Source organism: Coturnix japonica, chromosome 2 (assembly GCF_054131305.1).
Source record: "Coturnix japonica strain WE chromosome 2, WE-NBRP24, whole genome shotgun sequence".
Lineage (NCBI taxonomy): Eukaryota > Metazoa > Chordata > Aves > Galliformes > Phasianidae > Coturnix > Coturnix japonica.
In genome coordinates this window covers 105,427,667-105,442,860 of record NC_140664.1, presented here as the reverse complement: position 1 = coordinate 105,442,860, position 15,194 = coordinate 105,427,667, and the positions used below count along the sequence as shown (strand labels likewise).

The following is a 15,194-nucleotide window of genomic DNA, read 5'->3' as shown; positions in this document are numbered from 1 at the left end:
ACAGGTGAACCTGCTGCCCTGAAGCCGCCCTGCTTCCCAGGCACATGGGCAGATTCTGTGCACGCAGTCTGCCGGGTGGGGAGAACCACGAGTACACGTGTACTGTAGGAAATGAGTGAGGAGGGAGTGTTGTTCTGCAGCTGGGGATGATGACTATTACTGGCCAGGCTGGGGGAGGTCGTGCTGTAGTGCTTACTCAGCTGCAGTGTTGCAACGGAGGCAATTGTATGTTTCTAGCAGGGCATTACAGGGGCTTGCTCATTCCTAATTGCTCTCTTATCTGACTTGGTGGCCACAGCAGTCCAAACTGTGTTGAGCAAAGCACGTAAACAGTTTCATCTAGCTTCATTATGGAGCTAGGAATACTTGCTTAATTTTCAGTGGATTGTACTGTTGCTCTGGCATTAGTAATGCTGACAGAGTTTATTTGCCAGGATTCAGGAAGAGCAATGCTATAAGCACACAGCCTAATTGTGATCATTAAGCACACTATTTAGCAGTTATGATATGACAGAGCAAATATTGCTTGTGGTTTTGCTGACTCACAACGAAATTCTCAATATTTGTTCAAAGCAACATTAATCTCATGGTAAATTAAGGAACTGGGTACTTCAGTTTGCTCTCTTTCCCCGCTCCTGCCTTCAAATGCAAAGAAAAACTGCTATCAGTGTATTAAGGTTGTTAGAGGCCAAAAGCTGCCCCCTCGCTCTGTGAACAGCCACTCATTGTCCCTTTATAGTCAGTTTTATTTGGTTTGCTAACAGGCTGACCTGGAATAAGTGCCATGGATCTGAAGGGTTGCTTCCCTCTGTGGTTGTACCTGGGGACAGTCTAAGCCCCTGCCGAAGAGGTGAGACCCTGCCTCTTTCCCACCCTCTCCTCCCCTCCTCAGCCTTGTTGCAAAGCAGCTCTCGTCATTAAGTGCTTTTTAAGGCTTTACCACCAGTGACTTTTTCAAGCCAAGTCCACGAGAAGGAAGAATAGCTCTTAGCCATAAGCTTGCTGATTTATTGCTGAATGGGATTATTGCTTTAAGTGAAACCGCGTGAAGTGAAAGGCGTAGAAAGGATTTAGGCTGCACCTGGCTACAGCAGACAGCATTAAGAGGAGCTTAGTTATCGCAGTTATTCCCTTTGCTCTTCCTTCCAGGCAAGGGAAACGTTGATTTGTTCTGGGACTGGGAGAGTTTGCTCGCTAGGAAGGTGAATGGCTCAAGCAGTGTTTTCCGATCTGTCACAGTCACTTCCCACAGTCTCACTTTCTCAGCCCTTGCCCATTGCTGCGCTGCTTCTGTTTCCACTTGTCTTTGCTCCAGGAGGTCCATTTTGTTTCCCAAGACGATAACTGTTACCTACAAATAAAACCACGGGGTGAGCTTTGCGCAAAGAGCATCCACCATTCACAGTGCCTTTAAACAAACAGCAGGCACGCAGCAACACAGTCCAGGCCTGCTCTTTAACTTAGAACAGGCACAAGGCAAGCTGCGTATGATTTGAAAGAGTAGGGTCTGGGGTTCAAACCTGCCTTGTCTACTTGTGGCCTGGAAGCTGCTGTAATCATAAGATATGCAAGATTTAGCCCACAGGCCGCTTAAAAGGAAGCCGTACCTAAAAGAGCAGAAGTTAAACAGTCCTATTCTCCACTTACTTTGCAATTGAGCTGCCCTAGAGAAATAACACGAGCGTGGCATCTGAGTCAGTCAGAGCTGTGGATGCTTGAGAAATGAAAACAGTATATGGCAGCAGGGAAGGCCTGGGTACAAGGGTTTTGCTCAGCCTGTTTGTGTCCCAGCCCCAGGCAGCAGGTGCAGACATCCCTGGGGGCTGCCGCTGCCTCTCCTCCAGCCAGCACTGAATGTAGTCCCTTACAGCTACCATTCCTGCTTGGTTTAAATTAACCCCTTCTAAAAATGTTTTAACAGCATCAGTCAATGGGGGAAATCATGCCTGTATTTATAGTGCAAAGTCCTTACTTGAACTCTGGTCTCATCTCTGCACTGCATGGTGGTTTGACAAGCCAGAAGGAAGTCCTCTCCCCATGACTGGGCTTTTGGCCATGGTCACACCCCCTGGCCCTTTCCTACTCATCAGGCTGCCTCTGGGATGTCTCCTGTCTAGCTAGAGATGTTTGTCTTGTTCTTGTGAGCTCTGAGGCTCCCTTTCCTTCCTACGGCCTCCCATACTGTTTGAGTAGGCATTTTCCCCTCTGTAAGAAGGAGAGAATGTACTTTTACCAACTGAATTTTTCCTATGGTCAAACTCTGCCGTTGTGAAAGAACACAATCTCCATTCAGAACAAAAACTGGCCATGCTTTAAGGAGTGTGCTGAGGAGAGGCAGGAGGCTGCCACCTGTGCTTTCCATCCCCATGTGGCTGTATGGCACAGGGCTGTGCTGCTTGGCGGGGCAAAGGCTCGCCAGCTCAGTGGCATCACAGATGGAGATGCATCCTGAATCTGGCTATGGCTGCAGAGACCTTAATGCTGCTGGTGCTTCCTTATGGACTCTTGATTTCACCTTCAGAGAGTATTTTGTATGCAATAGAAACTGGAGGAATAAAACTGACTGAGTACTGCCCAAGAGACTTTGGAAAGTCTCTCCCTACCATTACCCAATTAATTCCTCATGCGCTTCTTTTCTTTTTCTAAACAGCATAAAATAGACATTTGGAGAGCTGTAGGCTAAAGACATTTAGCAGGGAAAGCTACTGGAGAACACAAAGATTCTGTAAGAAAAGCCATAATGCTAATGCCACATGCAAGTTATATTTGTTTAGCTAAGCTGGAACGCTGTCAGCTGAAAACACTAGCTGCTTTCTGAGGGAAAATAGAGCAGTCATTTCACACAATTGAATTGATTCAATATGGTTGTTAAGATACATTAAAGTCGCTTTGCCAATTGACTAATATCTGGGAAACCCACTGTCAATTACACTAGTTTGTAAGCCATCAAGTGTGTGAATACTAAACAAACAGAAATAATGCCCTCCGTTACATTATGCTGTGCACTTGACTTCCCATGTATAATACCTAAGGAAAAAGAAACCATAAGAACTGCACTGCTGTATGGTTTACAGACCATATGGTTTATTAGTCATAAGCGTCCAACCTGATGCATTCAGCTAACTGGATTTTAGGTGCAGTAGAGGAAGTAAGAAGGAAACAACAACACTTTCCTTGTTTGAGTTGCACAGCATGTGAATGAAGCTTCCCCAGCATGAGAAGGCTCCCTCTGGCTGGATTGCCCAAGGCTGTGGGTATGTTTGTTTTCCTTTCTATGCAAGTTTTACAGAGTCCAACCTTACGCTTTGTAACATTACTTCCTAGCAGTGATACACCAGTAAGCCGAGCAGCTAGGGCACCATGACACCATGCTTTTACCTCCTTCTTGTCTCTGAAGATATCAATCTCTTTTTTGAGCTGTTCAACTCTCTGGAAGGCTTCGAGGCTGGTGATGGCATACACGAGAATGAAGCCATCGGCAACAGAGAAGTAGTGCTTTGGCAGCTCTACGCCCTCCTGCAGACCCCTGGTGTCATACAGCCGCAGCTGCTCCTTCACACCTCGGTCCGTCTCCACCGATGCCAAGTACACGTCTTCCATTGTGGCACCCTCTTCTAAACCTGTTTTAGAACAAGCAGGAAGAGTCAGCTGGTGTAAGCCCAGCACCGCTATAACAAATGCTTGTGGTGCGGCAGAACTTTACCCTGCAATAGCTTTCAGCTCATATTTTTTCCAGGTTGATTTGACCTGCATTCGACCTCATTGTCATGCAAGGGTTGTATCCATAGATCACCTCGCCAGCTATTTACAGCAGCGACACTATGTAAATACAACCATCTCAAATACAAGCCCGTAAAATTAATCTATATGACACGTAAGCACAGGATGTGATAAGATATATGGCTCTTCCCCCAGGTTTCCCTAACTCCAACCACCCAGTGTACCAGCTGTGTGCCAAACACACTGCACACGGGCCTGCCCAAACGTACCCTTAGGGAAGAGCAGCCAAGGAACACCTGAGAGGCAAGTACTGACATCTTGAGCCTGCTCCTCCGCTTCGTGCTGGGCTGGATTGCACTGCAGAAGCAGGAGCCAAAGGAGCAGTTCTGGAAATGAACATGCCTTGGTGGTACAACTAACCAACAAGTGAAACCAAGCCCGACAGGGGAGAGGATGTTTGTATGCAAGCAAAGCTGTGTGCTATATTTACCCAAACACATAGTGAGCTTTTTTCATCCCTTAGGGATTTAACATGACTCAGATTTGCTAATAGGAGAGAGCTCATTTACTGCAGGGTAAGAGCAAGCACGAGGTATCAAGCTCCCATATATATCACCTGCTCCATGGTAACTATCTGCATACTAGCTCTCCTTCCTTCCCTTCCCCATGGTAAATGGGAGGTAATATGAGGTACCTTACTCTGAATTAATTAAAACCTTACAGACCCAAAAACACATGGATCTCCTTAGCTTTGTGGTCACCCTGGCTGCGGGTCCATATGGCGGCACGTACCAACACAGTGCATGATGCAGCTGGGTTACTTTTCAGGGTTAGTTTGAAGAATCCACATAAACCCTCTGCGTATTTTTGCCTCAACTGCATTCCTATACACAGGGACCGTTTGCTGGTGCAGGGCTACAGTAATGAGTACCGCATTGTTCCCTTTGTCTGCCAAAAGGGGACCATATTAGTGCATTGTTTAAGCAAACACCAGGGATTATGTGGCCTGTGAAAATAAGGGTTTTGCTATATTCAGTGACAGCATTCAAAATACTCTGCATTGACAAACAAGCTAAAGAATTCCACCCACGCGCATCATTTCCCATGATATATGCAGCATTCCTGAGCAGGAAAGTGGCACAAGCTGTTCTCTCTGCCCCTCTTTGTGCAGCCTGCCTAGATCAAAACTCTTATTAGGTTCGCAAGCAATGAATTTATTTTGCCTCCAAATATAGCCATGCTAGCATGCAAGAGCACAACTAAGAGCAGAACAAAACAAAGGTTAATAGAAACAGAAAGGGTGAGCACACTGCGCAGCTGGAGAATGTGTTACAAGGGCATTTTTAAAGACGAAAGTAGGTCTTCTGGATATAGCGCTATTTTTTCTTGCTCTGCTTCATCTCATTGTACAGACGGGTCAAGGAAGAATCTAGCATCAGTAAATACCGCTTTGGCAAGGAATGAACCATAAGTACCTGCGTTTTCTTTTTAGAAAGCCATCAATAACGTTGGGCGGGTTTTTATCACCTCAACACTGCGCTGTAATTCAGCAGGCTTTAATATATCCGCATTCTCCCGTGACAGTCTCTTCCTAACGGCATTAAAAGTAGCAGTGGAAATTATGTCTTTTAACATCCTCCTTGAAAATGAAGAGGAAAAATTAAGACCTGTAAAGCAAGTCAGCAGAACAGAGCAACAAATTTGGATGTTAAATGGCAGAGCGGGGGATGGGACGGAAGGAGCTGGAATTTGTGCATCGGGATCAGCTTCCAGAGGTGAAATTTCACCTGCGCACGGAGGAGGAGGAAGCACTGCAAGTAGGTTACTCAACAAACACAGTTTTCAGTCGCACCCGTGTCACTTTGTTCTAGGCTTTACTTCTAAAGCCCAGACTGTGTGTTAGCCAAATCCTGCTGACGCCGCTATCTGCACTTCTGGTTAGCACATCCCATCCCAACACTTTCCTGACCTCCATTCAGACATGTGTTGGGCAAGCTGTTGTATGAGCAGCACATCCGATGAGGGAAGCCCGGTGCCTGGCACCATCTCCCCCACCACTCTGCAGACTTCGCGGGCATCCCCTGCCATCCTGCCCCGCTGCCAGGGGGGAAGGCAGCTCTGCCACCGGTTTTCCTAAACTTACTGAAACAGATTTGTAAGTATCCACTGTTGTGATGCAGATGAATGGGCAGATGGAACCAGCTTTGAGGTTTGGAAGCCATGGGATTTAGCTGCTAGTTAGGTACTGGTCCCACCTACCAGAGCCATGCTTTCTAACCTTCTGTTACATAAGCTTGGCTTCATTTTCATGCAGTCCTAAAAGCCAAAGCTGACTTCATCCCTATTTATTTAAGAAACAAAGTTCTATGTATGCTTCACTTGGTTTATGGACTCCCACATCTTTGAGCTGTGAAAGCCTTTCAGCCAAAACCCCAGGTCCCCCAAGTTGAGACCTGACAAGGCAGATTCTCTCTGATTGTGGGTTCTAACCAGTACCATACAGTTTTGATTCCCAGCTACCTAGATGACTTGAAGCAGCTGGTCATGAGCAACCTGGCCACACAGCCATACAGCCATAAGGAAAACTGTTTTCTTTTGGAAGAATTCTCACCTCCTCCCCTTTAGCTGATCAGCTTCACCACAGGTTGAGGTACCAGAGGCATACCCAAGGCAGAATACTACTTTCTAAGCCCTCACTGAGCAGAGGCACTGCTGAAGGAAAAGCACCTTCCTTCTTTGCAGACACACTGAGCTAGAGCTGTGCAGGTAACTTCCCTTGGGACACACATTGCCAGGTACCACTGATGTTAGGTGGGACCAGCTTCCTTTGCCAGCCGAGGACTAACCTCATCCTTTTCCTGACACCCAAACTGCCTGTCCCCTGACACAGCTCCATGCCGTTCCCTTGGACCCTGTTGCTGTCACACAGAGCAGAGCTCAGCGCTGCCCTCCCTTCCCTGTGAGAGCTGCAGACATAAGGTCTCCCCTAAGCTCCTCTGCTCTGGGCTGAGCAAACCCAGGGAGCTCAGCCACTCCTCAAACATCTTGTCTTCCAGACCCTTCCCCATCACTGCAGCCCTCCTCTGGACACTCACTAATAGTTTAATGTCCTTTGCAGTAGTGCTAGCTGCTGACCAAGTAGGGTCTTCATCCATGACAAGTCAGGGAACAAGCCCAAGGAGCAAACTTTCCTAGGAAAAACCCTGCAGTGCTGCTGGGCCTGCAGCACCATTTTCAATTCAAAGCCAGGAGCACGGGCTCAAAGCCAAGGCTCAGTATAGCAGTGTGAAACCTCGGAGGACACTAATCACTTCCTGCAGCAGCTGTGCCACCACTCCTTTATGAAGGCAACCCGCAGCAGGATCACTAGCACTGACAGGCTTGTGGCTGGAAGCGATGACAGAGCCATGGGGAAAGAAAGCAAAGCTCCTGGGAGAGGAGGGGAAGGTCTGTGCTGCTCAGTGCTAAGCCAGGCAGAGCATCAGGGCGTGAGCGGGGACATGCACATGGCCTTGCCCGTTATGTCAGCGAGCATCCTGCTGTTACGCAATGCCACACTCAGGAGCAGCCAGAAATAGCTGCTGGGGCTCAGCACGGGGAGCAGCGGAGGGCAGCAGGGATAGCACAGCACTGAGGGTCACCTGGCAGGGCAGGTGAGAGGAGGGACAAGGGAAAGCTCACAGCCTGCAGGTACTGCAGCTCATACTGAGAGCTGCAGGAAGCTGTGCAGGATGCTGGTAGCATGCTGGAAGCAGGTGTTGCTGCAGCACTAAGGGAAATCCTCCTTTGAAACAACGGTATTAGCACACAGCTCAGTGTCACGCTTTGCAAGCAAATTCCTCCCATCCATGCATTTTAGAGGCACGATGCCTGCCAAGCAGACAGCTATAAATCCTAGTATTTATCCAGCAGCTCAGCCCAGCATTGCATTTACCAGCCTAGAGAACAGATACTGGACACCCTCTGTCAAAGCCCTGAGATCCCCCCGTGCAGGTACCATTTGCTGCCCTTCATTTGATACCTGGGGGGAGTGGTTCCATGCTCCCCCTGTGTAGTCCCCAGAGCCCAGAGAGGGACCTAAAACAGAACTGTTTTCCTTTCCAGCACTGATTAACCGTGAGCCATAACCAAACCAAGTAAAGTTCTAAGAAGGTGTGACAGAAGTCTAAGCAGTCTCTCTTCTTATATCTATTTACCTTTCAGGCACCAGAAGCACCTGAGGCACTGCTACAGGCTGCCCTGAGAGGCTGTGGATGCCCCATCCCTGGAGAAACCCAAGACCAGGTTGGATGGGGCCCCGGGCAGCCTGAGCTGGTGGGTGACAGCCCCACAGCATGGAGATGGAACTGGGTGGGCTAAAGGTGCCTTCCAGCCTGAGCCATTCTGTGGTTCTGTGACTCTGATCTTTCAAGGAACAACATATTTCTTGTTTGCGGTCTCCTTGTGCAAATGGGCAGCGAGCACAGAGTCTGCTTATGTGCCTGTTTCTATTTAAGCTCTCCTGTAGTTTGGAACTGGGAACACCACAAAAGGGCTCTTCCAAACCACTTCTGGAAGGCATGAGTGGCCTACGAGTCCCAGAGAAGGCCCTGAGATGAGCTGAGGCCACACTCTTGCTCAGTGAGTGTCCCTGGGTCACCACTTCTGTGTCCACACACGACGTTCTGCTCAAGGAATCGATCCACAAACAAACAAATAAATGAATAAAAGAAAGGTAAAACCACCTCACCGACAGTGTGCTTTCCATAGAGAAGCTGCTCCAAAATGGCAGTTTTCCCCACAGCCGCCATTCCGCAGACCACCACCTTGTAGCCCTTCCCCATCGTCCGCAGGCCAGTAGGCGCTTGTCCGAACGCAGCCGTGTGATGGGTCTGGTAGTGGCGGGGATGAGTGTGGGACACACACAAACACACACACATATACACACACACATGGAGGTTCTTGGCCTGCACAGACAGCTGGGAGGCACTGCGGTCAGAAGCACTGGGCAGACAGCGCTAAGGCTTCGGGGTCTGTGTGCAGGCAGGCAGCCTGCGTAATGCAGCCGGCTCTTGCAGGGCCAGTGACATCAGTGAGATGCTGGGATCTGAGGGGCACATTGCTGGGAGCAAAGCCGGCCCTGCAGGGCACACGTTGAGGGCAGGAAGGGGCTGGCTGCGGCCAGGGAAGGCCTAGATGTCACTGTGCTCCTCACTGAGCCCCGCGTGCACCCAGATCACTGCAGCCCCGGGCCGGGCCCAGCAGCAGGGCCGGGGTAGACACAGGCAGAGCGAGGCTGCCAGCCTGCGGGCTCGGGACAGGGGCTGAGGAGCCAAGATTCTCCCTTGGGATGCTTTATGTCATTGTAGGATTTGCCCTCTTTATTCTTAGGAACCCTCTCGCTTTCTTTTTAGGATTCACTCTTCCCACAGGGGCTCTCAGAAGGGCTCTCACAGGGTTGTTCCATGCACTGTCCATACCCCGCCCCCATCCCCCGGCCATTCCCGCCCCCTCCCCCGTCCCCATCCGTCCCCCCGCCCCGCACCTGACTCACCGTCCCACGCCGCCCATGGAGCCGCCCCGGACACTCCCCCGCCGCTCATTGGCTGACACGGGGCGGCTGCGGGGCGGATGAGCCCCCACGGGACTACGTTACCCATGAGGCGCCGGGGCCGCCGCCGGAAGCGCGGTGCCGCCGCAAGGGGTTGTGGGTGGCGGCCTTCTTCCTTTCCGGCGTTGGGCGCCATCGGTCCCGGTATGTCCGCGTCGCGCTGTGTCTCCATCCGCCGCCATCCCCGTTCCCCGCTACCCGTCCGCCCGCATCGCTGCCCGCACTGAGCGCTGCGGCCATTGCCGAGCGGGATAAGGCCCATTCGGAGGGCGGGCGAGCGGCGGGGCCCGGCTGGATGATGTGGGGCCTGTGGCAGCGCCTCGCAGTACGGCTTGATCAAGGGCTGCGGGCGGGAGAAGCTTTGATGGGGAGGGACGGGGCTGCGAGGGACACGAAGATGATCAGGGGCTGGAGCACCTCCACTACGAGGGCAGGCTGAGGGAGTTGGGTTTGTTCAGCCTGGAGAAGAGAAGGTTGCGGGGTGACCTCATTGCAGCCTTTCAGTACCTGAAGGGAACTTACTCCCAGGAGGGGAGTAAACTCTTCGAAAGGGCTGACAATAGCAGGACACGGGGAAATGGTTTTAAGTTAAAAGAGGGAAAATTTAGGTTGGATGTTAGGGGGAAGTTCTTCACTAGGAGAGTGGTTAGGCCCTGGAACAGGCTGCCCAGGGAGGTTGTGGATGCCCCGTCCTTGGAGGTGTTCAAGGCCAGGTTGGACGGGGCCCTGGGCAACCTGATCTGGTAAATGTGTATGTTTGGTGGCCCTGCCAGGCAGGGGGGTTGGAACTACATGATCCTTGAGGTCCCTTCCAACCTGGGTCATTCTGTGATTCTGTGAGGGTGGTCAGGACGCGGGTCTGGATGGAGCAATGGGTGTGAACCTTAGCAATGGGTCTGCTGTGATGCAGCACCGAAACATGATGGCTGTTACAGCTGGGATCATTGACAGGGAAGAGCACGGGGTGCTTTTCGCACGAGGAACGTTTTGTTTGTTAGTTTTTCATTGTGATTTGAGTTGTAGTTTGATGGTGTTGACTTATATCTGCCAGCTGCTGGAATCTTGAGTATTTCAGGGCTCCAAGGAGATCCTGGAGGTCCTTAAACCATCTTAATAGTAAAGATTAGGCCACTCACAGTCACATTCCTCTTCAAAGAGCTCCATTTGACATGGGTCAGGTGCTGACTCTCCATTCTGACCATGGCTGCAGTTCACGAGGCAGCAGCTCCTCAGCCAGGGAGTTCGACACAATTTACATGTTCTTTAAGAAAATGAAATAAGTTCTTCACTCAGGGCTGTGAGTCCCTGACACAGCTGCACAAAGAGGCCATGGATGTCCCATACCTTGAGGTGTTGGAGGCCGGGTTGTATAGAGCTCTCTGGTGGGTGGCAGTCCTGCCCATGGCAGTGGGGTTGGACATAGATGGGCTTTAGGGTGCCTTCCAACCCACAGCATTCTATGGAATGGATGAAAGTTACTGACAGTTGTGACTGCCATGTGTCTCATTGCAGGCTGCTAAATGTGAGCCGTATTGCCAAGTGCACTCATGATTCCGAAAAGCGTATTATGCACCTGTGGTGTTGCATGTATGGTTTAGTGAATCACACAGAATCACAGAATGACCCGGGTTGGAAGGGACCTCGAGGATCATGTAGTTCCAACCCCCCTGCCTGGCAGGGCCACCAAACATGCACATTTACTAGATCAGGTTGCCCAGGGCCCCATCCAATCTGGTCTTGAACACCTCCAAGGACGGGGCATCCAAGTGAAGTATCTTTTTATTGGAGGCCATGCAGTTCTGCAGCCAGATTTACTGCCCTTTTTCTCACTGATCTCTTGTCTCAGCAGGTAACCAAACATGGGTGCCTACAAGTACATCCAGGAGCTGTGGAGGAAGAAGCAGTCAGATGTGATGCGTTTCCTCCTCCGTGTCCGCTGCTGGCAGTACCGCCAGCTGTCGGCTTTGCATCGCGCTCCCCGGCCAACCAGGCCAGACAAAGCTCGCAGGCTGGGATATAAGGCCAAGCAAGGTAATGACACAAGGAGATATGAAGAGTGCCTTATGTAGAGTGACCGTGGTTTTGTCAACTTGCTTCCTTCTGTAACTGATAGTAGAATGACCAAATGAGAAGCTTGAATGTCCTGGAAAAGCCTGAAGTGTCCTGAATTAAATAAACCTATAAGTATGTTCAATTAGTAGCAGTGCCCACAGCCCAAAACTGTATTCCATGTAATTTGAGTTAATGTCCCCTGTGACCAATTAGGCAGATGAAGATCAAGTGGATTCAGGCTGTAATTCTCCTTGTGCTGCCTTATTATGGCAACGCTGACCAGTGTCTTTAGTAGGCTAAGTTTGGAGCAAAGGGCTTTCTTCTTCAGGCCAGACTTTGTCACAAGTGACTTGATAACTGACTGTGCTTGAGCAGATACAGGTACTTAGTTTCTCTGATCATTAAGAAACAGTTACTGATTAGAGAAACAAACTAGCTGAGGGAAAGTGGTCATCCATCTGTAACTTAAGCAAATCCTTGAAGCAAGTCACCCTGCTTGTTCGCTGTTATAATGTAGAAATAAAGAGTATAAGCTTCTGTTCCTGCTTGTGAGGTTTGCTTCATTTCCTCACATTTCAGTAGTGTTTATGGGTAACTTGTGCTTCAGTGCTTTTGAATGGTGCATTTACTGCATGGCCCTTCAGTTTTGGGGTGATTTTATTGCTTTCTGGAGATGAGGGGTTGGGGGGGATTTTTGTTGTGTTATGGCATTGGTGTTATTAGTTTATATGGAAATGCAGAATGGAAAGGTGCTGTAAGCTTTGGTTTGGATCTAAAGAAGTCCTGACAACCATACATCACTCTACTCATTTATAATGGAAGTAACACAAATGTTCTGTGCTAACGACTTAAGAGCTGTACATTTCACTGGAGATAAGTATAAAGTATAAAGATAAGTATAAACTGCTTTATTGCAGCATTTCATGCAGAGCTTTTGGGGTTGGAAGTTCAACGTGATCATGCAGGTTGCCTTAGCATAACGTGTGCTTGCTACACTAATATGGCCATTTCTTCTAGGTTATGTTATCTACCGTGTCCGTGTTCGCCGTGGTGGTCGCAAGCGCCCTGTCCCAAAAGGTGCAACCTATGGGAAGCCTGTGCATCATGGTGTCAACCAGCTGAAGTTTGCCCGCAGCCTTCAGTCTGTAGCAGAGGTGATTGTTTTGGTTATTGCTCGGAAAACTGGGGTTATGGGGGTCACACTTAGTCTGTAAAAGTGGAAAATGCTTTGTGACCAAACAGTAACCATTCTGTAACGTATTAGGTAGAAAGTCTCAAATATTGATGGCAGGAGAGCACCAGAATATCTTGAAAAGCTGTATTGAGACAGATGAGAGAAACCTATCACACTCTGCACGTATGGGATGTGGAAAGAGCCACTGAGGTGGTTTGTTGAAGTTGCTGAGGTTATGCCTCTCAGAAGCATGCTGCAATACTTAGAATGAAAGACATATGACTGACAAAGGCCTGAAAAACAAAGGGCTGGGGATGAGAAACTGGAATTCAAATATGCTGAACTGTGTGGCTGCAGTCACCGCTAAATCCCGCCTTTGTGTTCCCCACCATGTTGTGTGTGTTACCAGCTTCAGACAATGAGCCCTTCACAAAACACGGCTAAATTCCTGTCTTAAAGACTGTAGCACCTGTTTGTATAGTAGGAGTGCTGAGCAGCGTGCTTAGCTGTATCATACTATCTGAAAACAGCATGACCGAGGTGTATTGAGGTTAAAAATACCTCTGGTAGCTCATAAGCTTGAAGATTGGGAGTTCAGATTGTTAAACTATGTTGCTACCTGCTAAAATAAAGTGGAGACTTTCCATCCAGGAGAAGTTTTAAGTTTCCTAACGCCGCAGTTGTACATCTTGTGTAGGGAAAGAAACCAAAATGCAAGAGCAGTACTGATCAGCACTGCCTGAAAGGGGCATTGTAAAGGCAATGAGCATTCCCAGTTGTCGCACATCTCTAAGCAGATGGCTTCTCCCAGAACCAAAGAGCAAGTGTCAGGAAGTTGCATACAGGGTGGTTATAGCATTCATTTCCTTTTTATTTATTAACAAAAGTGATGAGTTTTAATTAAAAAAGCTCTATTTGAGTACTCACGGTGTGCTCTTCATATATGCTATTCCCAAATGTCTGGTGACTGCTTGGTTGTGGTGACAGCTCATGCAAAGAGGTGGTTGGCCCTTTGATTTTAGTCCGAACAGTTGTGAATCTGGCTTGTGTTCTCCTAGAAAGCTTCTATTCTTCAGGTAAAACTGTTCTAGAAGTGCCAAACCTTGATTGTCACTGTCATCCCCACATAGGAGCTAGCTGATGGGGATTGGTCACCATCAAATTGGTTCAAAATGTGTCACTGGACTTACTCGCTAGAAGAACTTGAAGAAAATACATGATATATGTGAGAAGTTGTAAGCTGATGGACATCTGTAGTAATAGGTTTGGGATAGAGGCTGGATGGATCTATAGTGATGATGATAATGTCCTAGGGTGAAAAAGGAGGTCATGACAGGAGAGGCAGATGGAGTTCTGTAACTCAACTTATTTCCTGCTTTGCATCCTAAACAAGGGCTGTTTCTTTCCAACCACAGCCAAGAATTGGAATAGCATATTGAAGGCTTCGTACAGCAACTGTTCCTCTTTTTTCTTATCAATACGGGCTTCTGCCCTGCAGGCCTTTTTCCTTTATAACTTTGGACATTCAGATTGATTGGTCTTTTGCAATTTTCACAAGTGTTCCACGGCCCCAAGTGTGGCTCATGATCTTAAGTTTTAACTCTGCATTTACTCCCGGGGCTTTTCTGCATGTGGAAGAGTTCTTTATTTTGCCAACCAAATGCATTCATTTAAAACCCGTCTCACTTAAGAATCCCAGCAGCCTTTTTTCAATACAGCGTTTCTTTAAACGTGACTTTTTCAGGTGTTTTTGTTGCCAGAGACCGTGTGGTTTTTATCAGGAGAGCGTTTAGCTCAGAGCAAATGAAAAATGCTAGAAAACAAAATAAGGTTTGGGTTATATATATCGTTCTGCATGAAGAGCGCCCCTGTTTCCATGCTTGTACAGCATTTGGCATTTCTTTTTCTCCTGTAGGAGCGTGCTGGCCGTCACTGTGGGGCTCTGAGAGTCTTGAACTCCTACTGGGTGGGTGAAGATTCCACTTACAAGTTTTTCGAGGTGATCCTGATCGATCCCTTCCACAAGGCCATCCGGCGCAACCCCGATACCCAATGGATCACCAAGCCCGTTCACAAGCACAGAGAGATGCGTGGGCTGACGTCAGCCGGGAGGAAGAGCCGCGGTCTTGGCAAGGGCCACAAATTCCATCACACCATTGGTGGCTCACGTCGTGCCGCCTGGAGAAGGCGTAATACCCTGCAGCTGCACCGCTACCGCTAATTCTTGTAAACACAACGGTCTAATAAAGCTGATGTGGGTTGTCGAATTGAACCAGTGCTTCTGCTTCTTGCTTTATGTGGAGAAGTGTGGGATTCTCCAGAATTTCACTTTGTTTTTATATATTGAAAGGTGTTTTGAAAATGTGATGTGGTTTTTGAGAGGATTCTAGACCACAAACGTTGACTGTGATGGGCTTTGCTTTTGGTGAGACTGAAAAGATAGGTGCAGTGTGAGTTGAAATCCTGATCCACATCCCTGTTCTGGTGGCTTGAGTGTATTTCTTCACCGTCCCTTGAAGGGTGTTACTGTGTCCTGTGTTAAAACTGAAGGCCTGCTTTGATCGTGTACAATGAGATGTAAACTAGAAGTGCTGGTTTCTTTTTTATAGATGATTAAATATTAATGACGATTAGATCTTACTAGTTCTGTTTGGGTTT

At 48.6% G+C, this 15,194-nt stretch overlaps 2 protein-coding genes across 8 annotated transcripts; one reads left to right on the top strand and one right to left on the bottom strand.

Moving 5' to 3' along the window:
* Nucleotides 1–987: 987 nt before the first annotated feature.
* NKIRAS1 (NFKB inhibitor interacting Ras like 1) lies at nt 988–9,446 on the bottom strand. 6 transcript variants are annotated; one of them, XM_015853968.3, is made up of 4 exons: nt 9,245–9,301; nt 8,450–8,591; nt 3,379–3,620; nt 988–1,351 (listed from the first exon to the last, which is right to left on the bottom strand). In XM_015853968.3, exons 2-4 carry the CDS (start codon nt 8,541–8,543, stop codon nt 1,112–1,114), a joined length of 576 nt encoding a protein of 191 aa, XP_015709454.2. In that variant the 5' UTR covers nt 8,544–8,591; nt 9,245–9,301; the 3' UTR covers nt 988–1,111. The 6 variants fall into 6 exon arrangements, with proteins under 6 accessions (XP_015709454.2, XP_015709453.2, XP_085394526.1 ...); XM_015853967.3 differs by having other exon boundaries at nt 9,254–9,301; XM_085538400.1 differs by lacking the exon at nt 8,450–8,591 and adding an exon at nt 5,196–5,359 and having other exon boundaries at nt 9,254–9,301.
* Nucleotides 9,426–14,808, top strand: RPL15 (ribosomal protein L15). Of its 2 annotated transcripts, none has more exons than XM_015853965.3 (4): nt 9,426–9,454; nt 11,160–11,341; nt 12,380–12,516; nt 14,452–14,808. In XM_015853965.3, the coding sequence occupies exons 2-4, from the start codon at nt 11,170–11,172 to the stop codon at nt 14,755–14,757; spliced, it is 615 nt and encodes a 204-aa protein (XP_015709451.1). In that variant the 5' UTR covers nt 9,426–9,454; nt 11,160–11,169; the 3' UTR covers nt 14,758–14,808. The 2 variants fall into 2 exon arrangements, with proteins under 2 accessions (XP_015709451.1, XP_015709452.1); XM_015853966.2 differs by having other exon boundaries at nt 11,157–11,341.
* The last annotated feature ends 386 nt before the right edge of the window (nt 14,809–15,194 follow it).

What these genes read in the sequence shown, in the direction of transcription:
- NKIRAS1 (XM_032442343.2), bottom strand. Translation starts at nt 9,446, where the DNA reads ATGGCGCCCAACGCCGGAAAGGAAGAAGGCCGCCACCCACAACCCCTT. An exon ending in GGCGTGGGACGGTGAGTCAG is followed by an intron (nt 3,621 to 9,244) that starts GTGCGGGGCGGG and finishes GTTCTAAAACAG; the next exon opens with GTTTAGAAGAGGGTGCCACA. An exon ending in TCTTCAGAGACAAGAAGGAG is followed by an intron (nt 1,352 to 3,378) that starts GTAAAAGCATGG and finishes TTTTATTTGTAG; the next exon opens with GTAACAGTTATCGTCTTGGG.
- RPL15 (XM_015853965.3), top strand. Translation starts at nt 11,170, where the DNA reads ATGGGTGCCTACAAGTACATCCAGGAGCTGTGGAGGAAGAAGCAGTCA. An exon ending in GGGATATAAGGCCAAGCAAG is followed by an intron (nt 11,342 to 12,379) that starts GTAATGACACAA and finishes CATTTCTTCTAG; the next exon opens with GTTATGTTATCTACCGTGTC. An exon ending in GCCTTCAGTCTGTAGCAGAG is followed by an intron (nt 12,517 to 14,451) that starts GTGATTGTTTTG and finishes TTTCTCCTGTAG; the next exon opens with GAGCGTGCTGGCCGTCACTG.